Here is a 25,794-nt window from a genome sequence, read left to right on the forward strand (position 1 = left end):
GTGACTCTGCTGTGGCCATTTGTTGTACTGCAGCCACTTAGCTTTTGTCTGGGATCCCAGTGATGTAGCACCTACAGCCACTGTGGACCGTGGGTCAGCTACATATTCTGTGGCTGTTCGGGTCCCCTCAGTGGACAAGGGAGAACCACTCTTGCCAGAGAGAGAACAGGGAAGGTTTCCCCATTGTGTCAGAATACTTTGCTCATCCCTGGGGAAGAAATGGCTGCCATTAGTAACATGGTTGGTCCCATGTTTCTTTCCAAAAAAGAAACAGAAAACCAAGCATGTATCTATTTCTTCTCAAATTTCTTTGGATAGGAGTAGTTTAGTGGGACTGGCTCAGGGTTTGATTCAGGATAGTAGTTTCCAGTAAAAGAAAGAAGGATTCCTCCTTTCCTGAAGAGATTCAAGGTACTGAATCTGAACTGGAAGATACAATGATGGATTCAAGGTTTTGTCCTCAGATTTCTGATTTAGACTTAGAGGGGAGCTCATGTGGTTCTCCCTTCTCGTTCTCTGTGACTTTTGCTAGAATGTCTCTGTTTTCTGTGGGAGTCCAACAATACTATGAGTTGTTACAGAAGGATTTTCCAGACCCTACGCCCCTTCCTCCCATCCTGTCTGCTTTAAAAGATGCGTGTCTTACTGCCAGCAATTTTCCCCAATAGTCAGCCAATTGTTCTTAAAAGGGCAGATATGTTGTATAAAGTTTCTCAGTCTTTTAAATATGCATACACTATTTCCAACTTAGTTGACTACTCTGCTGCAAAGCACTTAGCTAATTCCAGTACTACTCTTCCTAATAAGGATGGGAAATTTATTGAAAGGTATGGGGAAAAAGTGTATACTTCTGCAACTTTGAATTCTTCTATTACACAGGTCAATAATTGTTTGCAGTGTGTGTATATGAGTCTGTTTATACTTCTTCCAGGGCTAAGTCCACTGCTATGGTTTTAAGGAGGTTTGCTTGACTTAATTCTCAGAACCTCCCAGATGATTTTAAAAATGAGATTTTAAATTTCTGTTGGATAGAGATTTAGTGTTTGGCCCCTCTGCTGCAGAGGTGATCAAAAAGTGTGATGAAAGAGACAAGCTGTTCCAGGGAATCTCTTAAGGTTTTTCACCCTTCTTTTTCCAAATAAATTGTCCAAGGGACTTCCTTTCTGCTCATCTCCTCATCCACTTTCAAAAAAAAAAAAAAGAATAAACAGTCAAAGCAGAATTTAGGTAAACAGATGTTTAAGAAATGGCAATGAGGTTCCAAAACAAAGTCTCAAACCTTCCAAAAAAAAACAAGGCCATGCCAACACATCTGAATGACTATTTAAGAGATATTGTGACCTCCTCCCACCCTGGCCCTTTTTCTTTTTGAGAAAGTCTGAGTCTGCATTTTCTGTTTGGCAACAGACTGTTTCAGACAAATGGGTTCTGAAAATTATTCACAAGGGTTACAGATGGCAGTGGCAGGAAATTCCTCCTTTCCAGGTGTCATTCCTAATCCTACAGATCAGTCTCTTTTGTTTCCACCTATTCTTCATCACATGTTGTCCCAAGGAGTGATAGAACCAGTTCCTCCTTCCCAGGTGGGGAGAAAGTTTTATTTAAGAATGTTCCTTGTCTCAGAGAAAGAGACCAGTTATGGATCTTTCTTTCCTAAACGTGTGTTAGTGCCCAAATTCAAAATGATGTCACTTCACAACCTCTTGCCTCTTCTTCCTCTTTCATGTTTCCTGGTAAAAAAGGTCCTGTTTTACTTGAAGAGACCATGAGCTTGTCATCATATTCCTATTCACCTTCTTTTTAAGGTTTTGTGTGTCTGGATCACATTATCAGTTCTCTGCCTTACCCTTTTACTATCCACTGCACCAAGAGTGTTCACAAAGCGTCTAGCTCCAGCTATAGCTCAGAACATTCTACTGGGTATTCACATTTTCCTGTATTTAAACAACTTGCTTATCTTTGCAGAGCATTTTTCAAAATGTTAGTAATCTCCGTCTCAGGTGATGGACCTCTTGCACAAGCTGGGACTCCAAGAGAACCTTCAAAAGTCTGATTCTCTCACACAGAATTGTGTTCCTGGGATATCAACTAGACACCTCAGTTCAAAGAGCTTTTCTTCCACAGAAAAAAATAGATCTTTATGTAGATTTATTTCTATAGTTTTCCACTCACACTTCATTTACAGTGGGGGAATGCCTCAAGATTTTGGGTCTCATTGCATCTATGATTCGTATGATACCCTGTCAAGACTACATATGAGAATGATACAGTGGTATCCAAAATATCTTTGGTCCCAGCATCAACACCCTTTGTCTTTTATGATCCCAGTACTGGGGTTTGTCAGAAGAGAAATCACTTGGTGGAGACAACAGATATCCTTAAATCAAGGTCTGCCTTTCTCCCTCCCTGCTCCAAAGCAGTCAGTCATCATAGATGCTTCAGATTTTGCATGGGGAGCAGTTTCAGGAAAGGTAAAAGTGCATGGAGTGTAGGACACTAAGGACAGATACAAGCACATAAGTATGATGAAAATATGTGCCTTGATCAAGGCACTAAATTCTCTGAACCATTTTTGGTTCCTGGGGTCTCTTCAAGTGGTTACAGATGATATCATAGTGATGTGGTAGATAAACAAGCAAGGGAGAAGCAGGTTGTACCCACTTTGCAAACTAGCCATGTTAGCTTGGGATATAGCTTCATATCTGCGTATAGACACACACACACACACACACACACACACACACACACACACACACACACTCTCACATGTGTGATCATATATATATATCTATAGATATATAGATATATATAGATATATAGATATATATATAGATATATAGATATATATAGATGTATAGAGAGTTTACTATCAAAATGTTGAAATTCATTTAGTCTAACGTTCATATGATCGATAAATCAAAAAAAAAACTCTAGCTGTTGTCCAAGGTCAATAAAGGCCACTTCCGATATATTCCAAACACATGTATTGTACAAAAACGCACACTAGCACCATAAAACACACATCAGCGGACTTAGCGCTTTCATTTCCTAACCCGGAAACATCATCAGAGTCAACTTTCTCATCCCACCTTACAATTTAAATAGACCCAACACCTTTCCCATTGGTCATAAGTTAATCGAGACTCATTCTTAAAAAAAAATCACCGTACTTAAAAACAATTGTGCTTATCTGATTTTATATAACTTTTATAAAAACCTTTTGTAAAAATACTTACATAAACACACCATATTAAATAAATAAATATATAAAAAACATAGTGCACATACTTAATCACATTTTTGCACAATACAAAAATGGCTAATACATCATTATCTTTGTATTACTGAATATTAATTATTTAATATTTAATATCCATTTGCTCTAATTCTGAATGCTGGCGCAAGTGAAATATGGTCATTAAGGCCCTGTGGGTTACAAGCATCCAACTGTAATTGCCATATTAACTCCCTTAATTCCAGTTGGGCTTCCCAATCGCTACCCCTTTCATTTCTTTTGACCTGTTCAATGACCCAAAACTTAAAATCAGCTTGAGGACATGTTACTGAATGTCTGAAAAGAGCATTAGTTTCTCTCTTTCTGTTAATGTCATACATGTGCTCATATACCCTATGTTTCAGACTCCGTTCGGTCTTCCCTATATAATATGGACCACATGTTATACGTTTAGCTAAATAAATTATACCCTTTGACTGACAGTTGTAATATCCCTTAGGACAGAATGACATATTAATACCCTCTATTTCTAAAGTCCCTTGATTGTATACAAAAGGACATTGCGGACACCTGCCACATTTGTATGTTCCAACTTTACTCTTACTTCCTTCTTGTTCTTTTTCAAAAATTTATTTTAAATTCCTATTCTTCTTATACCCAAATTTCAAGTTTCTAGAGAAACTTTTTATACTATTAGGCATGGATGAAAATAATATCCAGTTTTTATGTATTATATTCTTTATACCCCTTGTATCTTGGTTATAAGTTAACGTCATATACACATCCCTGTTTCATTTCTCTTATTTTCATTCCTGTTATGTTGACTTTCTACCAATTTTCCATCATTATTCTGTCCTTTCAGTAAAAGTGGTATATATTTCTTATTCCATCCTTTCAGTACTTCTTCTTTAATACTTTCTATATTCTCCACAGGGTAACCCCTTTCTTCAAATAAACTTTGTATATATTCTAATTAATTCAACCCTCGTGTTCTCTATTTCAGATGTCATCTGTATCGCCCTAATCATTTGTCCCTTAATAAATAATGTTCCGTTTTTGTTTAATAGGGTGATTACTGCTATAGTATAAATATGAATTTGAAAAACATTCCTTCCTGTATAATTTAGACTTAAATTTCTTATTAACATTATCTTTCAATATAGTAGTGTCTAAAAAGTTCACTTGTTCATCCCATATAGTATTTGTAAATTCTAAAAACTCTGTAGTATGATTAATGTATCAAACAAAATTATCTATTTCTTCTCTAGGCCCCTTCCAAACCAGATATTCATGTTCCGACCCATATGGTAGACACATAAATATTAAGTAGTTCATTTGGTCGACTGGAAGTGCATGCAAATTACCTGTCGACATTATATTACAAACAGGGCAAGGATTTTCCTTTGTCTGCACTGTTGGGCAATCTCGAAGTTGTAATATAGAAGTAGCAGGGGGTGTGGGGGGGTGCAGGAGGGTGCAGCCCCCCTGCAAAAACACTAGTGTTAGTTTGCAGGTGTTTTTCGACCATTTAAATTTAGACATTTTTTTTTCAGTATTTTGAGCATTCAGTGTAATGACTTTCAATGTTATGAATGTCGACCATGTGAATTTCAACATTTTGATCGTAAACCTATTTATATATATATATATATATATATATATATATATATATATATATACGTGTGTGTGTGTGTGTGTGTGTGTGTGTGTGTGTGCATGTGTGTATGTGTGTATATATGGTTTCACTTTATAACCTCGAAATACTGAAATGTCGAATTTCAGTATCTGGAGACTATAAAGCTGAAAAATCAAAACACTGAAACCCCAAAACCGTGAAATTCAAAATTTAAAATCGCTAACATAAACACACCAGCCACCACACAACACATACACCGTCCTCCCCACATTACAACAAACAAACAAAACACACACAAACACAACAATACAAATAGACAAACCTACACTACATATAACCAGGGGGCTGTGTCCCCCGCACCCTCGCTACTTATATATACTAACTCCGAAATTGCACCATACAGGAAAAGGCAGTAAACACACCACTACACACTCTAAAATCCCCTCGCGCATACACATCACATATGTACAAACACCACCACTTTCAACACTTACCCACTCATACTCTTACCTAACTACCCTAACGCACACCTAAAACTTCCGAACACACTCACATACACTCAAATCCTTACCCAAAACCCTTAAAAAAATATTCACTTACTTTAATCTCCAACCATACACACATCACACCATACATCAAGCGCACAGCATATCCCACTTCACGCAGCGAACCGTGAATTTGACATTTCCGGATTCACGGTTATGGAGTTTCGCTATTTCGGAAGTCTGGCTTTATAGTCTCGAGATACTGAAATTTGACATTTCAGTATTTCAAGATTATAAAGTAAAACCGTATATATATATATATATATATATATATATATATATATATATATATATATATATATATATATATATAGAGAGAGAGAGAGAAAGATATATATGATCAAGTTTCGGAAAACTCAAACATAAAAAAAAACTCATGAAAGTCTAGCTTTTTATGTTTTTGTGTGTAAACAAAGTAAAGCTGTGCCACCACGGTGAAGGTTAAAAGCTAGTTTAATAGACTCAAACAATAAAAACTGTAAAAACTCAAGAGTGAATATAAATAGAGGTGGATAAGTGCTTTTAGCAGTTGCCTTCTTCAGATTCTGTTTTGTTAGCAGAACTGCCTGTTTTTAAAACATAATGATCTGTCAATCTCACAGTCATCTCAGAAGTCTCTGCCCCTTGAGCAAAGGCTTTAAAGGGACCATCACGTTCGTGCCAGGCAGCTTATCAGCCTGTAAGTCAGCAATCCATCCAGTCTCAATAATTTCTGTTCTGTAGAATAGATCTCCTCCTCTTAAACTTTCTTCAGTTACTTCCAAAGCCACAAAAGAAAACTTGTGATCAGGGTATTTGGCAATATGTTGAGACAAAAAGCACTAGTTGTGTTGTGTAATCTAATGTCACGCAAGTGACACAGAATTCGTCCCTTGAAAGGTCCGTTGGTCTTGCCAACATAAAATCCATTACACAGACAGCAGGTGGCAACATATATAACATTTCTGGTCAAGGAATGGAGACTTCTGTAATTATGTCAGTAGAATCTACGTAGAGATGCTTGAGTGGAGTCCAGTCCCATTGTTGTAGGAGGGACTTAAAGATTTCAGGGGAGAAAAAAAACCTTTCCCCAACAATACTGCTGCATAAGGCAAAAGGACACAAAACATACAACACAAAACATCCACAACACTGAACCGTTACACTCACCTTTGAACAATTACACATTCACACCAACTGCTTTAACACAGACTTGCATATATCACAACCACCACTTTTTTATTCAAACATTGTTTCCTGCACGCTTCTATTTACTTATAGTATATAAAACTAAATTCATATACTATAGGTAAATAGGAGCATGCATAAAACTAAATTCAGGATGCTGCGGTGGTACGGTGGTAGCGTTATTACCTCACAGCAAGAGGTTCTCCCGTTCGATTCTCAGCTTGGCTTGGGAGTGCCTTCTGTGTGGAGTCTGCATGTCCTCCCCACGGTTGGGTAGCGTTCGAAAGACATGCATGCGTAAATGGCCGTGCCTTCATTGAAAGTTGGGCGTCGAGCTGGCACCTCAATGTTTCTTAAAAATCTACTGCCAATCATTAGCGGACGGGAGTTCTGCTGTGGCGACCCCTTGCCGGGAAAAAGCCGAAAGGCAAACAACAACATATAAAACTAAATTCAACCATATGTGATGCACATAAATGAGCATTCACTTATTTGTACATTCTTCATATGTTTCATAGGTAATTAGTAAACTAACAACCCCAGGGGGGCCTTTTTAAGTCTAGCCATACTTCCCAGAGGTGAGAATCAACCCCTGGCCTGTACCCTGTGTTTGTAAGGTACACATTTTAACCATTATGACAAACCCCAAAAAGAATTCTTAAATCTTTATACCCATAAAAACATTTCAATCAAATGAGTATTCAACCTTTTGAGTTTCAATAAGATATAGATAGACAGAATTATAGATATGGTAACAGTGGCTAATAGGCGAGCTACTGCACAAGAAAAACAAACTGCTAACTGCAGAGAGGGGGATACAAGAGTCACAATGGCACTAAATATACAGACCCAACTGATATTGCCAACATCCTGGCAGATAGGTTCAGTGCTAACTTTACCCCCCTCACACCCCCCTAAAGAGCCCATCTCTATACCAGAAGAATGCAAAGTTCCTGTAAACCACACTCTCCAAAGCCAAGAACACAGCATCCATGGGACCAGACAGCATCTCAGGCTGTGTTCTACACGAACTACAGAACGAACTGGCACCCCACCTAAGTACCATGTTCAATCATAGCTTCACCTCAGGCTTTGTGCCTGCTGAATGGCTTATCCCACTCCACAAGGGGGAGCCACCACGGACCCTGGGAACTTGACAGCCTGGTCTGCAAGGCCATGGAATGTATCATCATGGAACGTATAAACAAAGACATTGGTAATCTCCAAACTCTGGACCCCACCCAGTTCGGGTTTGCAAAAGGCAGAGCATGTCTCCTAAACCTGATAGACTTCTTTGAAGCAGTCACCAAAGCCGTAGACGAGGGTAAGGTAGTTCACACAGCCTGTATAGATCTTGCCAAGGCTTTTGATAGCATCCCCCACTCTGGAATTATAGATAAACTCACTAAACTAGTTATAAATCCCTATGTCACAAGATGGGTTGCCAACTGGCTCACTGACAGAACCCACACTGTGAAAGTAGCAGACTCCAAATCTGACTTCAGATCAGTGACAAGTGGAGTACCACAGGGTTCAGTCCTATTTCCTCTCCTGTTTGGTATCTACTTCTCTGAAGTACAGGCTAACACAGAAGGTCTTTGGCTAATAAAGTTCGCAGATGACTGCAAACTAGGAGCCATAACTTGTGGACATCCTACAAAAGGGCATCACTGAGACAGATGCCTGGTGTCAAAGCCATGGCCTCAAACTCAGTGCCAAAAAGTGCATTGTCATCCCCTTTGGTAAAAACTCTGTACCCATGAACTACAATATAGGTGGTAGTATACTTAACACCGAAAGTGTGATAAAAGACCTTGGGACACAGGTGGACAGTAGTCTCTCCTTTGATAATCACATTGCCACAGTAGTCAGGAAATCCTTCTACGTGGCACACCTCATCCAGAAAAAAAGAGGTCATTGTTCCTCTCTACTCTTCACTCGTTAAACCCATTATAGAGTACAATGCCCTTTTTGGTATGTACCTCACAAGACATCTACAACAACTGGAAAGGCCGCAGAAATACCTCACAAAGAGGATTACCAGTCTCAAACAGATGCCCTACGCAGACCATCTCAAAAAACTCCAGCTTTACTCCGTCGCATATTGCCTACTCAGGGGTGATCTCTGCCTAACATACAAAGCTATGTCAAACCCAGAGCTGTTGGACATGCTCCACTTAAAGAAATCCCAATCCCTCTGAGCTACACGCTCTAGGGACCTAAGCCTTGTCACCACAATAAACAGAACATGCAGGAGGGATTCCTGTCCCAGAGACTTCCCATACTCTGGAATATACTACCTATCTATATCAAACAAAGTTCCTCATTAGCACTCTTCAAGTAAAATCTTGATGATTGGATGGGAAATAGGAAATTCACCCCAGGGATCACTTCTGTGGCTCTGCTCGACAGTGGCACAGGAAAATAATTTTCTTGGGTGGCAAAAGCCAGGGTATCTTTTTGGCTGGGCTTGTATAGGCCCTAGGGCCGATAGCCTAGTACCTACCTATGAACCTATGAAGAAGGCAGGCAATCTGAAGCAAAGAGGCAAGCTATCTTCCTGGAAGTTAAGAGACAACAGGTAACTCTATTTCTGTATCTGGGGTACTGCCCCTTGAAGAAAAAGATCCCTATCCTGTAGGGCTAGAGAGGATTATGCTAATGACTTGAAGATTAGAAATAGAAGTCTTTGCTGTATGTAAGAGTCCTGAAGGGAAAGAGTCTCCTCTCTGAGCGAATGCTGTAAACACACTGGAAAATTGTTGGGATCTGTTGTGGTGCACAGGCATGAAGAAAAGGAAAAAGCTGTCAACCCAAGTACTTTGTAAACTAAATGCTAAATAAAGTACTTAATAATTTAAGAACTGTTTTATCCTTGGAGTAAAGGCTGAAGCCAAACTCATTTGCTTTATTTTTCAGAGTGAATTTTTCATTGGCTGAATGAAACACATTTCAGTAATTTAAAAGAAATAATAATAAAATTAGAGACAGAACTGTGGGATAGTTTCACTTGAAATGCTGCAGTAAACACACACACACACACTCCACTAAGATACTTTGATCATCTGAATTGTATGAAGTTCTTCATCCCTCACAAGTCCACACAGACAAGGCTTTTTCTGTCAGTCATAGGGCTTGGGCACCAAAACTTCAAAGTGTTCTTGTCATCGAAATGTTGTCATCCCTGCAGGCTTCAAGTGATCAATGGCCAGTGAGGGCTTCACCAAGGCTGGGCAGATAAGTACTGCAGGGGGGAATATCTTCCACTTCATAATTTTTTATGAAAAGTTGTTCTTTGCTATCAGAAATATTTGTTAAAGGCTAGAACTGGTGCTTTTAATTGTGATCACTAAAAACGTTTACCACTTCAACATTTTTTGGTCATGGTTCCTTCAAATAATTGATTTTTGTGAGAAAAAAATATATATGTTTTGGTCAAAACTTGTGGCTAGGTATTCGGACTAGTGGTTTTGTGGGCTCTCATTAAAAATGTATACGTTAAAACTTATTTTTCCTACCATGTTAGTTCACTGTCTGTCCTAAGGTCTGCTACACACTTGTCTAACACCATTTTTGATAGACAAACCCCCCTGAATCCCTTGTTATTTATCCATATTTTATGAGGGGAAAGTGTAACTTTTCTGTCAAAAAGTGTTGTTAGGGACTGGACTGCTGTGTTTGTTAGCTTTCGCTAAAACATTTTACTTCATAACTTAACTTTTCTGTCAGGAGGTACAGCCAACTCTTCAAACTTCCACCAACTGCTTGTCAGACACCTTTTGCTCCTCCCTGATCAGCAGGAAGATAAACATTATTCAGGTAGTTTATTTTTTACTCCAGCTTCTCCTTTGCTGTAGCTGTGTTGTGCCTTGGCCCACTCATCATTTGTTCTTGGTCCTCCTGGTGCTGCTCCTGAGGAAGGCACTAAGGACCTAGAGGCAGCCATGTACTCTTCAGCTCCTAATCTGCCCTTGAAGGGTAAGGGAGAACCACTCTTGCTGATATCAGGGAAGGAACCTTGTGATACTCCTTCGCTAAGCCACTCTGAAGAGCTTCATCCACAGGGAAAGGACCATCCTTCAAACCATTATTTTTCTAGGTGGTTTTCCAGAAAAATGAAGCATAATGTTAGACATTTATCTTCTCCTAAAGCAGACAGAGTATTGACTGGACTTTGCTATCGAATCAAAGCTTTGTACTTGAAGGATGCAAAGAAAGCACCCTCTAAGTCTGGTAACGTAGGAAGAATAGCTACAGGTTGAGGAAACATCACCTGTAATAAATCATAATATTTTGCAGGAATTCTGGTATTTCTTTTGCTCCCAGTGAAACAAGTCCTTCATTCTGGCAATAGAATCAGAAACATCACTGCTTAGCAAATGAGATGTTGTTTATCTACCATTGATTTGTTTGTAAATATTGTTGAGATTTTCTACGCTCTGAGATTCTGATCTCCAGTCTCAGGGACAGGATTTAGACTTGGACTGTGTTTCTTGAATTTCCTCTGCAAAATGTCGAGAATCTGACTCTGAGAGAAGTTGCTCTTCAGATTCTCTACCAGAAAAGTTGTATGTTTCTGATTATTTATTTATTTATTGTTGAGACATGTTTATTAATTCCAAAGAACAAACAAGAGGAGAAGTAAAAAAAAACTATTCTCTTGCACATCTGCAAAGTGAGCAGCACCCAAAAAACTAGTTCTAAGGCCCTAAAGTTTGTTTGTGACATAGGTAGAACATGCTGGAGAGGCTGATATGTGTCTCAAAGCATCCCCATGTTATGGAATAGGCTCCCTAAACATGCATAACCTTGACCACTGGATGGGGAATAGTGCATTCACCCACGCTTTATCCCCATACCTCCGATGGACAGAGAGGCCAACAGTAAATATTCACTAACCTTGGTCACCCTTCCCCCACAAAATATTTAGCAATGTCCTAACTAATATGTTCTTCCATATGGATGCCCAAGATACTTGGGGACACAGCTGGGTTGGGATGTGTGGCTAGGCTTATAAAGTCTGTGGTGGTTGTTATTCTAGTATATACCGAACGACCTATGGAGGGCATTTTCCCTAAGTAATAGTAATTCTGTAAGTGAGAAAGGAAGACAGTCTAACAAGTCCTGAAGGGGCTGTTTTGCTGAAAACAGTTTTTTGACTCTGTGATCATCGCAGAAAAAAGGTGTTCTCTTTCCCCAAATGTACCACCGATGCTGGAGTTGATTATAATTAGTAAGGGATGTAGGGTGCATAGCCTATGCCATGGAGTAGTAAGATGGTTGTGCCTTTGAAATGAACAAAGTTTGCTTTTCTTTCCTCACTTCAGTTTTTTTTTTTTTTTTTTTTTTGAAATATTAATATTTTGTGTATGCATTTGTTAAAATTTGATTCAAAGGCTCGCTAATCTGTCCTACACACACTCCCACACATGATCATAATTGACAGAAGATGAATTGAATGAGTTAGATTTCTCTTAAGTCATTAGATAGGAAGTACTGTTTTTTTAATTTCACTTATTGTTAAGACAAGGAAACACTGGAAGCTTTTTGAATGGTATTTATACTTTATTAAGTGCAAATTGCCTACCCAGAGGTGCTGTGAGCTTGGAGGTCTTATTTAAAGTTTTGGGGACCCAAACCCCTTACACAGTTTCGTGAGTCTTGCACACTTGTTGTGTCTATCTATCTATCTATCTATCTATCTATCTATCTATCTATCTATCTATCTATCTATCTAGTATAATGACTTTTGTTTAAATGTTTACTATATATTGACATTCAATGAAGTGGTCTTCAGTGTCCTGTAGTAGACTTAATTGTTATAGTGCATCTATCTCCCTTCTGAAATATTGCACAGTGCATGGAACTGATGACTGAGCAGCCCTTTGTGCATAATCTGGTGTAGGTCCTGATCTCGGAGTGAACTTGCTTAAGAAAGTTCCCAGATGTACCACTGTCAGAGGGAACAGCTCTCCTTCCAAATGATTCTGCCCTGTCTGCTGTATGTGCATTTAGACAAGTGGTGCTGAGCTGTCTGTAGCTATCCATGCAAACTGCACACCTGCATATCACCACTGTCAGCTGTTGCTGCAGGAACAGCACTTCTGCCCCTGTGTTACTGGCAGCAAAGCTTGAAATTAGACATTGTCAGCCCACATAGCAGGCATTAGCTGCTCACATCCAAGGTACTACATGCCGATATGAATCAAGATGCACATAATGTTCTACTTCATCTTGTAGTTCTGCAAGTTTGCTTCAGGAGATTAAGGCTAAGCTAATGTGCTTCATTCTCTGGTCCTGAGTTTGGGCCCTTCAGTCTTATCTTCAAGCTGTAAGTCTGAGCAGGATGCAACCAAAAGTACTGCTGGGTCACCTTAAAGATAGGCAGCTTTGCATATTGGCAGTGCCCAGTTTCCTAAATGAAATGAAGAATTCCCACTTGTGAGTAGATAGGCGGGTACTGCTTTCAAACTATGACTTGAACCAAAATTGGTTACATATTTATGGTTAAAAATGCAAGACCACATATTTGAATTGTAGCTCTGAAAAAATATTTTCAGTAAGACATTTGGAATACCCAATACTTTCATTTGCTATTGAATTGGACTGTGAACAGTGCTTCTAATTCATAATGCAGTATTGAGCAATGCTTTACGCACTGTACCTCTTTGCCAATGTGTCTGAAGTACATATGTTTTGAATCATATTGATAGAAGTGTTTACCACCAGAATACCACTGTCTGCTTAGTTTGGTCTATAAATTAAAATAACAGACTGAAACAAATGCTGCCGTCTAAGTGATCAGGACATGCTAGAATTTAAAGTACTCCAGTGTACCATGGCAGGTCTTTCATTAGTGAATTACAGTTGAAATTCAAGGGGCATTCCTACTAAGGGCACAGTTAAGCAGTAGAATGCAGTAGAAGACAAATAAATTAGCTGCAATGTGTTTTAAGATATTATTACAGAAGTACAAGTTTTCTACACATTTTTTTTCACTACAATTTTTTTATTATTTCAGATAAGATGTCTTAAGAAACATTACATGAAATATAGATAAATAACATATTTACAATTCTAATTCTACCTGACTATTAACAACATGCCCCTTTTAACATTACCCCACCTCTCATTAGCATGAGATTAAGCCAGTCTGTCGCATTAAACATGCCAGTTTGTAGCCAGATTACCACTTGCTCTTCGCCGTGTCAGTATCGGTGAGCTGTATTAAGTATTACGGCTGGATGGCGCAGTGGTGCAGTGGTAGCATTGTCGCCTCACAGCAAGAGGTTCTCGGGTTCGATTCTCGGCTGGGGTGTCTTCTGTATGGAGTCTGTATGTCCTCCCTGTATTCATGTGGGTTTTCTCCAGGTGCTCCGGTTTCCTCCCACGTTACAAAGACATGCATCTGGAGCATTTCTCCCCGGGCCTTCGCTGAAAATTGGCTTTGTTCCAAGTTGGACTTTCCCGGTTAACAAATGATAAATAAATAAAATAAAAATAAATAAAAATAAATTACTGTTTAAGCGAATATATTTTTGTTTTACAGGCAAAGAAGACAGAGCAGAGTGCCAAATAAAAGACTGTGCCCTTCAAGAAGTCACAGGAAGTGGGCGACATGAGAAGTGTGTAAGCTCCAGTCGAGGGTTCCGTCCTCCTGCTGACATCCAGGCACGCTTGATTCAAAGAATGGAGTCTGGGTATGAAAGCAGTGAACGTAACAGCAACAGCCCTGTCAGTATTGACATACCTCTTTCAGAGGGTTCGCTATCTCATTCTTATAGGTAAGGCAGCCACTCAAGGTATAGAAGCCAATCCTTCTGCATAAATCTGCGTGTGTGTGTGTGTGTGTGTGTGTGTGTGTGTGTGTGTGTGTGTGTGTGTGTGTGTGTGTGTGTGTGCACATGCATGCATGGGTGTGAGTGTGTGTGTGTATGTATGTACAGGCAGCCTGTAAATGGTTCATCTTCCATGCCCCTGTTTGTAAATGTTTCATCTGCCAAGCCCCTGCTTACACTTGTCAAGGGTATCAAAACTTGTCAGAGATTGGGGATGCATAGTTAGGCTTAAAAAAGCCCTTGTGGTCGTTAGCCTAGTAAACACCCATGAACCTATACATACATATATATATATATATATATATATATATATATATATATATATATAAAAACATCAGGTCCCTTATTTTAGTCAACTGTCATTAATGTCGACTTTTGTTTTGGCAACACACTTTGACAAAACAGAGGGTCAGCAGTTGTGTTAGACCACTACATTACTGGGGTTGGGGAATATCCCCTTTTCCCAGTACTGTGCATGTGTGATCTCAGAGTATATAAGTAGTAGGGAATGTGGTGGGGGTGCATGTTATTTCTTGGTGCATGGATATTATACAGGGAATTTGGCACTACTGCACTGTTGTGTGATATCGGAGTTGGTAAAAATTGCTTTTGCATTTTATTTTCTAATCATTCTAGTTTAGATATAAGTGATCATTCTTTCTGTGTTCACTGTTATGAGTGTTGATGTTTGATAAGCCACTCCATATGTTTGCATACATTGTGTATAGAATATGTGTGTGTATAATTTATTCATTTAAGAAAATGACAAACAAATTAAACAGTTTGCAGTCTCATTGGCTGAAGAGTATGCCAAATATGTTCAATGAATAGAAACACTGCTATCAAAAAAATACTGTGTAATTAAAAAATATATATATTTATTTATTGATTGCCATTTCTTTACCAGAAAAGTCTGAGTGACCAGTGCCCTTTTTCAGTGGAGGTGTTGGTTGTGCAATAGTCAGAAGGTTGCAAGTAATTGCGAGTACAATAGAAAGTTATTAAGTTTGAGACAGTTTAATTGTTGTAGTGAGAGAGAGACAGACAGTGATGTAATCTTTATTTTTGGCTAGTTGTGAATTTAGCTACTTTGTTGTAGCATTGCTCTAGTTAGGCTGATAGACAGAAGTTGATATTGGTTAGGATAGGACAGGCATATAGTATAGTGGGGAGTAGAAAAGTGTCTGTTTTTTTGCCTAGCAGAAGTCAGTAGGATATAGTGTTTTCCTCTGTAGAGGCACCCTAGCTTTTGCTGTGTCTTCTTTATGGCTTGCTAAAGGTGGAGATCAAATTTCACATGTTCAACTATAATCACACCTAGTAGTTTGATGTGGGATACCAGTTCTATATTGGCCTTGTTAGATGACAGTATATTAAAGGTAGTTTTTGGGAGTAAAGAGAGTTGGGTGTGATCAGCAGTGGTTTAGTTTTTTTTTGTTTTGTTTGTTTTGTTTTAGGTTTGATTCTGGAGATGTTGTTAGTTTTTGAGCAAAGCTTCTATGGAGGAGAAGGATTTCTGAATGAGTGTTTGGAGCATGGGTAGTGTCCAAGCAGCACATATTAGAATGGAGATGTCGACATGTTGTACTATGGAGGCCTCTTTGGCTGCTGTGTTTAGATCATTGATAAGTAAGTTAAACAGTAGTGGTCCTAGGATGGAGCCTTGTGGTATTTAGAAAGGAAAGAGGAGAGATCATGTCGCCATTTCACTGCTTGGAACTTAATAGTGAGGCAGCTAAGAAGCCAGTTAAATGAGGAGGGTGACAGACAATAGGAAGGGAGTTTGCTTAGAAGACTTTGATAACTGACTGCATTGAATGCCTTGAATAGATCCAGAAATATGGCCGAGGTTCCTCTTGTGATTTATTATATCTGTGAACATTAGAAAGACGGTGGTTGAAGTGTGAATGGGTCTGAAACCATAATGTGAGGAAGAGGGGAGGTTATGAGAAGTAATATATGTAGTAAGTTGAGAGTGAATGCATCTTTCCAAGATTTTGGATAATGGTCAGAAAACAGTGATTGGTCTATAGTTTGTAAGCTCAGTCAATGAGCTGCCTTTATGGAGGGGTATTATCGAAGATTTTTTTCCTTAAGGTAGGGACATGTTTTTTTTTGGATGGAGTGATTTATTAGCATAAAGATGAAATATGCAAGACTATCTACAGCAAGTATGAGGTGTTCAGACAGAAGTTGGTCAGGGGCAGTGGATTTGTCTTAAGGGTGTCTAAGTAATTTTTAATTGTAGATGTTGGCACTGGAGTGAGTGTGAAGGTTTGTTGTGGCTTCAATGGTTGGGTTGGGATAGCTGTGTTTATAGCAGGTTTGTTTTATGGGAGGGAGTTTCATTTGTTTATTAAATGTAAGTTAAACTGTGAAGCAGTGGTGTTGGAGTTATCTGGGATGAGCTGGCTTTGTTGGATTTTACAGGATTAATCAATGTATGGATGGATTTTCAGAAGTTTTTTGGATTGTTTGATGATTAATTGTAGGTGTTGCCATAATAAGCTTTTTTGTCCTGTTTTATGCATTATTTGTTATAGCTCCTTAACTGCTTATATTGTTGCATGGATGTTTGAGACTTGGTTTGTAGCCATGACTTCCAGGCATTGTAACTTTGTTGCATGAGTTTCATTTTTTTTTTTAGTTAACCAAGGGGCTGGTTTGTTTTTAAGTCTTTTGGTTCTTAATGGTAATTGTGCTGCCAGGATATGCATAACTATTGTATTAAATGCATCTACTGCTTCATCAAGGGGAATAACTTTAAGTGTAGCCCAGTAGATCTGGTGCAGGCCGGAAGTAAAAGTTGCTTTATTGAAGTCACTGTGGTTTCTGACTGTGTTATAGTGAAGAACCTTGTGGAGCTGTTTGGGGTGTCTGATTATATAACTTAACTGGTGGTCACTTCTATTTGGTAGGGTGCCACTTGTGGCAACATTGTTTGGGGTGCATGTCAGAATCTAGTCTAGGATGGATTCTTTAGATGTGGCCTTGTTAATTCTACTTGGAGTCTTGAATAATTGAGAGAAGCTGTATAGCTGAATTAAATTTGTTGGGTTTTCTAGGGCTGTCTTTTGCCAATTTATTGTTAATGTCTTCTAGCAAGATAGTTTCTAATCTTATGCTGGCCAAGATCCAGGAGAGGATCTTCAGGATGGGAATGTTGTTACTAGGTAGTATGTATACACCTATGACGGCTAGAAGATTGTGAGTATTCAGTTTGAGGAGTGAGATGAGAAGTTCAACGTTGTTGAAAGTGGGTACAGTATCATGGTAAGTGGAGGGATCTAAACCATAGCAACTCCACTTGATTTTTGTCACCCTTACCTAAGAAAATGTCCTTAATGTTTGTATTAAATTTGTTTACTTGCAAACACAGCCATCATTCCTTATACTTAGTGCATGATTCAACAGCTAACATCTAGCGCTGTCTTAATTATGTTATTCTTTCAGCTTTTGAATGCATAAATTACATTGCATGAAGTAATCAACAGTAAAGTATGCTTAATTTAGTCTTCTGAGACTTTTAGTGTATCACAAATGTGACTTAATTAATTCGCCTAGGAATATATTTGAATATGTTCCAGTTTCTTTCTTTTTTTTTTTTTTATCAGTATGTTATAAGAGTAAAACTAGGCAATATTCACAAAGCAGTCTTAGCAGGAATTTATGTAGGGGTCCTAATACTTACTTACGTCTTGAAATAACAGACCCTAAAATAGACTTATTAGTACTTACAAAATGGCCTTCTATCTTTTTGCATTAACATTATTACCAAAGGTGAGTTGATTATCAGCCAGTACACCCAGGACCTTAAATGAAGTACAGGCTGTCAACAAATCATTAATGGCATAAGGATAGCTCTGATTGGCATTTCCAAATGTGTTACTCTACAATTTCCAATGTGCAGTTACTGCCTACCTTCCTGTTTGAACTTAACTAAGTAGAATTACAAACCATACTATTCCTTAGTTGAATACAGTAAGGTAACAACTTTCACTTCATCGGCATTTTTCCTTCCATACAAGTGCAATTGCCATAAAAATGTTAAACAGATAAGGCCCCAGAATTATCCTTGTGGTCCTACATTGCTGAAGTGGCAAAACTGATCATATTTGTAGAACAGTGTCTTCCCTTTGTGAAACCATGCTGTCTAGCCTGTCAGTATTTGTATGGAGATTTCATTTAAAACCCTCAGACATACATTCCCAAAACATTTACAAGCTATGCTTTCTAAACTTTGTCTGTAGCTGTTTAGGTTCCCTGTATCCCCATCCTTAAATGCCAGTGTAGGGATATATTTTTCTACATATGCAAGGCATAACCATGCTGTATTGTTTCTGGGAAGTGACACAATGGCAGAGTCACAGACTACTCACTTTGCTCATAAAAATTCCATTATTTCATCAGGATCTTCAGCACAATCAAGTCTACTTTTTTTCTAGTGCAATGTGCACGTGTCAGCTTAGACATTTTTAAATTAATATGTCCATCATTATATATATTTTTAAATTGAAACAAATATATTTTCTTGACAGTAAAATAAGAAACTGTCAATCTCTTGTACATATCTGTTTACTCTTTTTTTTTTTTTTTAATTTCTCCAAGTCTTTTAGATTTCTAATGCCATGACAGGAATGGACCCCATTCCTAAGTTAAAGTATGATTCTAGTTCATGAAATTAATATTGTTTCAGTCTTTGATGGTTGCCAAAAGTGCTCTTCGCAGCACCTGTAATGTACCCACAAATGTCTCTTTCTGCAGTTCATATGGAGTTACATGTATTGGTAACATATCTAAATATGGCTGTAAATTAGTTTTTTTATGAAATCCATTACTCACACTACTATTTGGACTGTCTCTGTATCCTTCTTCCACATTGTCCTCATTTCTACCTGCCAATTATGGTATTTTATAACTGTATCTCTTTGTACATGAGACACTGTAATCACTGGGTATAGCAGTTTCAGTGATCAATGCTAGTTTTGTCTTCTTTTCACTGACTACTATATCTGGTTTTCTCACATCTGTTTTTTGAACTATTGGTAATGGGTGAGCCCATGTGATATAAACTTCATCATTTACTATAATGCTTTCTGGCGTATGTTTCCAATGCTTCTCAGCTACTTCAGTATTATAATATTTGCATAATCCCCAATGCAATACAGTCTTGCCACATTATTATGCCTTTCAGTATACAGGCCTTTTGACATTAATTTATCACACTCAGCAACAAGATGTGCAACTCTTTCCAATTCTGTTTTACAAAACCTGCATTTGTCTGTTTCTCCAACATGCTCAGTGGACATTATAAACCAACATATATGTAATGCGTTATCCTGGGCTGTCAGTGTTAACCTTTCATCTTTAGGTTTAAATTCACCCCTCCTTAATCATTCCTGAGTCAGATCCTGATCGACATGAAGTTGTTCCAGGAGTTTTCTGTACTTCCAACTATATTTATACATTTTCCACATTTCTTGCCTTCTCATCTGATCCCTCACCGTATAGTCTTTCTTTTATTTTTTTGCACATTCATTTGCTCCTTGATTTTTGTCTACTTCTGGTTTGATTTCCATTCCTGCTTGGCACAAATATGCCTCTGCTAAATTGACTCGTTCTCTTCATGTTTTAAAACTTTCACTATGTTTGCATTTTGTGAAATCAGCAGATATGTATGCAGTCTTATGATTGTAGATCTATGCATGTAATCAATTTCAAGGAGACCCATATGTCCTTCAGAAGGGGGAGTATGTAATTTTGGTATACAGTGAATTTTATAAATCATTTGATAACCATGAAGCATTTTTCTTTTCCTGTCCAACTGATCTTTTGGCAACAGTCACCCCAAAACTGTAAGGAAGAGCAAACTGATTTATAGTTTGGACTTCGTTCCTGGATGTCAGGGCTGTTTTCAGTATTAATTTTAGTCTTCTAAAATATTCCTTACCAAGTTTTATTCACATTTTATCATGTTTTATTTTCCGTCCTTCATAATTTCCCAAATATTTATACACTCCTTCCTGCTCAACTTCCTTAATACCACATTTCAGTCCCAGACTGATATTTTCTTGGTGCTGCAGTTTTCCTGCTTTAAAGGTTGCTTTAGCACATTTATCAGGACTACATGACATTCTTATATCATCTGAGAAAGTTTCGACCACTTGCACTTGTGCTTCTGAGGTACTATACAGTTTTAAATCATCCACAATGAAAATGAAAAGTCTTTACAATTTGTTGTTTTCTGGGAGCCAGACAGTAACCATGACCTAATCTGTTAAGTAGACAGCTTAATGGGTTAAGGGCAGTATAAAAGAGCAGCAGTGAAAGAAAGAGTCACCCTAGAATATCCTCTTTTGAGTTTTATTCCCTGGGATAGTAATTTGTCTTTATCATGGCTTAGCTGCAAAGTGATTTGTCACTGTTTCATGTTCACTATAATGTGATCAATCAATTTAGGGTGTATCTTATAAATTTATAAGCACTCTTTTATTAGTGAATGTGGGATGCTGTCAAATACTTTTTTGTAATCTATCCATGCTATACTCAGATTCTTCCCCTTTTTACAGTTCTCCATTTTGACTTTATTTAATAATAAATGATCCTTTGCTCCATATGACTTTTCCTTTTAATGTTCATCGTGTTTCACTGTTGTAGTCATTACACTTGGGTTATCCTGCTGGCAGGCTACCCGCAGTCGGCCTGAATTCCAAAGTCCTGGTCCGGCGTCAGTTGCTGTCGCCTCTTCCCTGACGTCAGTGCGCCAGGGGTATAAAAGATGCAGCCGACGCCATTTTCTTCAGTCTTTCTTGCCCGAAGCATAAGCAGTTCGCAAGTGCCGGTCGGCCGACTGCTGAGATTTTCAAAATTGAATTTCAGATCCGAAGTCTTCTATAAAACTAAGTACCCCATTGAGGAAACTTTTTTCTTGCTCCAGACCGATGTCAGAAAAAGTTAACAATTGTATTTTTTGTGGGAAGCAAATACCTCATAAGGACTTTCATTCTTACTGTATTCCTTGCCTAGGCCCTGTTCACGACGTTGCTAGTTGTCAGTTTTGTGCTAGATTTAACCAACGCAATATTAAGCGTTGGTACGATTTTGCTTTTCATTACTTTGGCCGAATGTTTAACTACATAATGCCATCGGAACAACCGATGACCAGAGTTCATAAAAAACACAAGGAAAAAGAAAAAGACAGGCATCCGAGGTCCAAAACCGATGACGAAGCCTCTTCTAGGCCAGTCGCCAGTTCACCGGTTCTCAGTGAGGCACTTTCCCAGCCTCTGACACCTGCTACCTCAGAGCCACATGCTGCCTCCGACTCCCACGTGGAGACAACTAAGCCTCTGGATACTCAATGTATTGGCCTGTGGAAACTAATTCCTCAGATGGGTCCGGAGCCGCTAAGCAGGCATCGGCTTCTGTGGGTGTTTTCAGACCTACACAGCTTTTTATCAAGCCAACTTCAGCATCCAAGACAAAGACTAAAACAGTTTTAAAGAGAAGGAAACAAGTACAGCATTCTCCAGGACAGACTTCCATGCCTAAGAAACAGATTCTCAAAATGGCCGAAGACCTAATTACTTTCATCAGGGGTTCCCATCCCCCTCCTGATAACAGGCCTAGGCAAGATACTGAATATGATTCCTCTGATCAGGTTTCCATTTCCTCTGACTCCTCTTCAGAACAGGGATACTCTATTCCTCCCTATGAGGATTCTGATGCTGAAGAATCTATTCCTTCAGCTTCTCCTCCTGAATATTATTCATTTGGGGAAACCCTGCATACCATGATGAAGCATTTCCACTGGGAGAGCCAAGATTATTCAGATTCTAAGAAAAGGCTCAGTGACTTTCTTTTACTACCTCAGCACAGACCTCTTGCTATTCCACCTGTTCTAGACATTGTAGATGATGTATTTTCAGAGTCCGGCCTGTCTCCCGACTCTTTACCTCCTGCACCTGTTAAGCCAGACAGATGCTACAGGGTTCCAGATTCTCATAAATTTCTATGTAAAAACCCTGCTGCTGACCCAGAAACTATTTCTCAGGGTCCCAAAGGGGTCAAGGCTGCTACTGCAAAAAACTCTGTCCCCTCAGATAGAGATTCTAGGGCACTGGACAGATGGGCAAAAAAGTTTACACTTCTGCTACCTTGGCTGTAAGGGCTTTAAATTGTCAGTTTCATATGCTTAAATGTCAGCAATACTTAATGTCTCTGTTAAAACAGAAAATGTTGACAAATTCTGAATGTTCTGAGAACAAGGAATTGCAGGATTTATTGCACGCAGCTGAACAAGTGGGAAAACATACTTTGCAATGTGGTTATGATTCACTAGAGGCCTCTTGCAGGGCCACTGTAACAGTATCTGTCATTAGAAGGCATGCTTGGTTAAAGAAACAGACTCTGCCTGATCATGTTAAAACAAAATTATTGGATGCTCCATTACAGCATAATACTTTGTTTGGTGTTAAGGCAGAAGAGGTGTTGAAGAAAATGGAGGATAAAGCTAAATCTATGCAGACAGTGAAGGATTTCTTACAGGTACAGCCACCCAGATTTAGCAGGAACTGGCCTTCTAAGAATTGGTCCTTTCTCGTGTCAGACAGGCCACAAAGAGGCAGATACAGATGCCCTAGAGGCAGACAACAGCCCCAGGGCTCATACAGGCCCAAACAATGGGGTGCTTCTACCTCCAATAGTGGAGAAGACAAATCACAGCCATATAGGAAACAGTCCCAATGACTTCCCTCTGCCGATGCCAAGTATTTATCTCTTGGCAACACCCTTAGGGGGAAAGCTAGCACTTTTTTTCACAAAATTGGCACACGATTACCCAGAACAAATGGGTCTTAAATATAGTCTCTCAGGGCTACAGGTTCCACTTTCACACCCTTCCAAAGGCAAAAGGTATGCCAAACCTGCCACACAATCAATGGGCAGAAGCACAAAAACAAGTTTCATCTCTCATGGACATGAGGGCTATTCAGCAAGTACCACAGCAAGAGCAGGGACAAGGATTTTACTCAAGACGTTTCTTAGTACCAAGAAAGGATAAAGCATGGAGACCAATTCTGGACCTTTCTATTCTAAATACTTTTCTGGACGTTCCGAAATTCAAAATGTTGACTCTGCAGCAGCTTCTGCCCATGCTGGGCAAGAAGGCTTGGCTTGTAACTTTGGACCTCAAAGAGGCATACCTGCATGTCCCAATCAGACAATCTTGCAGAAGATACCTCAGATTCATAGCTGGCTCAATGTACTACCAATTCTCTGCACTGCCCTTTGGCTTATCTACTGTGCCCAGGGTCTTCACAAAATGCCTGACACCAGTAATTGCATTTTGCAGACAAAGAGGAATTCAAATATATCCCTACTTTGACGACTGCCTTATTCAAGCAGAGACCAAAGACATTTTACTAAAGCATATGGCGTTTGTAAAAAGATTACTAATTTACCTAGGGTACACAGTAAACGAAAAGAAATCAAAACTAGTACCCTCTCAAGAGATAATATTCCTGGGTTCAAGCTTAAATACAACTGCCCAGATGACTTCGAAAGCATGGCAACAAAGACCCAGTTATCTGCAAGAAAAATTCTGCAGGCTCTGGGCTACATGGCCTCCTGCATTCTGCTAATTCCATATGCAAGACTGCATATGAGGAAACTACAATGGTATCTAAAAAGTGTTTGGACTCAACATTGCCACAGCCTGGAATCATTAATTTCACTCATTCCCTGCCTGCAACAGGAGTTTCGATGGTGGGCACAGGCCTGTCACCACAACAAGGTACAGCCATTCACTTTACCCACAGCCAGGCAAACACTAACAACAGATGCATCATATTATGCCTGGGGGGCCCACATGGCAGGAAAATGTATTCAGGGCACATGGCCCCCAAGCCAAAGGCATCTTCACATCAATCAAAAAGAGATGCTAGCTGTACAAAATGCCCTGACAGCCTTCAAGGACCTACTTCATCCAGGACAGCTGCTGATAAAGATGGACAACACCACAGTCATGTGATACATAAACAAGCAGGGGGGCACACATTCCTATCCCCTCTGCAGGCAAGCCATGATTTTGTGGAACACAGCATTGACCTACCAAGTACACCTGCAAGCACAATTCCTGCCAGGAAAAACAAATGCTCTGGCAGACAAACTAAGCAGAAACCCCATGGGTCCTCACGAGTGGAAACTAGATCCACAAATCTTCAGCATGATAACAAGGAAATGGGGATGCCTAGACATAGATCTTTTTGCCTCCCCTCACAACTGCCAACTTTAGAGATTCTGCACAAGGACTTATCACAAACAAGCATGGAAAGTGGATGCCTTGTCATTCAGCTGGAACAACCTTACAGTATATGCCTTTCCTCCCCAAAGTACTCCTAAAGGTCAGACAAGAGAAACCACAAATGATTCTGATTGCCCCGGATTGGCCACACCAACACTGGTACCCAATCCTAAGGAGCTTGTCCCAAGGCCCAGCCTGGACATTGCCTCAAATTCCTCATTTACTGACCCAACAAAACAATCAGATCCTGCACAGCCAGGTCTGAACCCTAAATCTAGCTGCATGGCAGATAGTGTAACCATTCAAAATACACCTCTCTCTAAAGCAGTTATGGATGTTATTTTGGAGGCCAGGAGGCCCAGCACCAGAAAATCTTATGCAGAAAAATGGAAGAGATTCTATGCTTGGAACCAGGCACAAGGAATTGACACGCTTGTTCCAAATATTCCTCAGATTTTACAATATCTAACTGAGATGCTGGACAAAGGCCTATCCTTCTCATCAATTAAGATCCATGCCTCTGCCATTTCAGCTCATTACAATACAGACCCACCTATTTTTTCACATGCATTGCTTAGGCAGTTCCTCAGGGGGTCCAAAAACATAAGACCTCCAAGGAGAGCACCAATACCTGCATGGGACCTCAATTTTGTCTTGGAAAAACTCACACTGCCTCCTTTTAAGCCAGCCAGTACAGCTGAGATTAAATTCTTATCATGGAAAACAGCTCTGCTCCTAGCAATAACTTCAGCAAGAAGAGTCTCAGAGTTACAGGCATTAATGGCTGTGGAACCTTTTATTATCTTCCATCCGGACAGGGTTTCTCTAAGGACAAACCCAACATTTATGCCTAAGGTAGTGTCCAGTGTGGCTCTTAACCAAACCATTCATTTGCCTACTTTTTACTCAAAACCACAGAATAAAGGGGAGAGACTTCTGCATTCTTTGGACATACACAGACAGCTACACTTCTACTTGGACAAAACTAAAGCTTTCAGAAAGACTGAGCAATGTTTAGTGGCATATGCTGCAGGATCACAAGGAAAGTCTATCTCAAAGCAGACTGTTTC

At 39.3% G+C, this 25,794-nt stretch overlaps 1 protein-coding gene across 1 annotated transcript in view; it reads left to right on the forward strand.

Moving 5' to 3' along the window:
• The window catches only part of USP54 (ubiquitin specific peptidase 54), a 1,304,502-nt gene that overhangs the window by 951,428 nt on the left and 327,280 nt on the right, over nt 1-25,794 (forward strand). The window contains exon 15 of the mRNA XM_044056203.1: nt 14,133-14,367. Within this exon, the coding sequence (XP_043912138.1) occupies nt 14,133-14,367 (235 nt within the window). The remainder of the gene's footprint in view (nt 1-14,132; nt 14,368-25,794) is intronic.

Source organism: Protopterus annectens, chromosome 14.part0, assembly GCF_019279795.1.
Source record: "Protopterus annectens isolate FY-2018-M chromosome 14.part0, PAN1.0, whole genome shotgun sequence".
Classification (NCBI taxonomy): Eukaryota; Metazoa; Chordata; order Ceratodontiformes; family Protopteridae; genus Protopterus; species Protopterus annectens.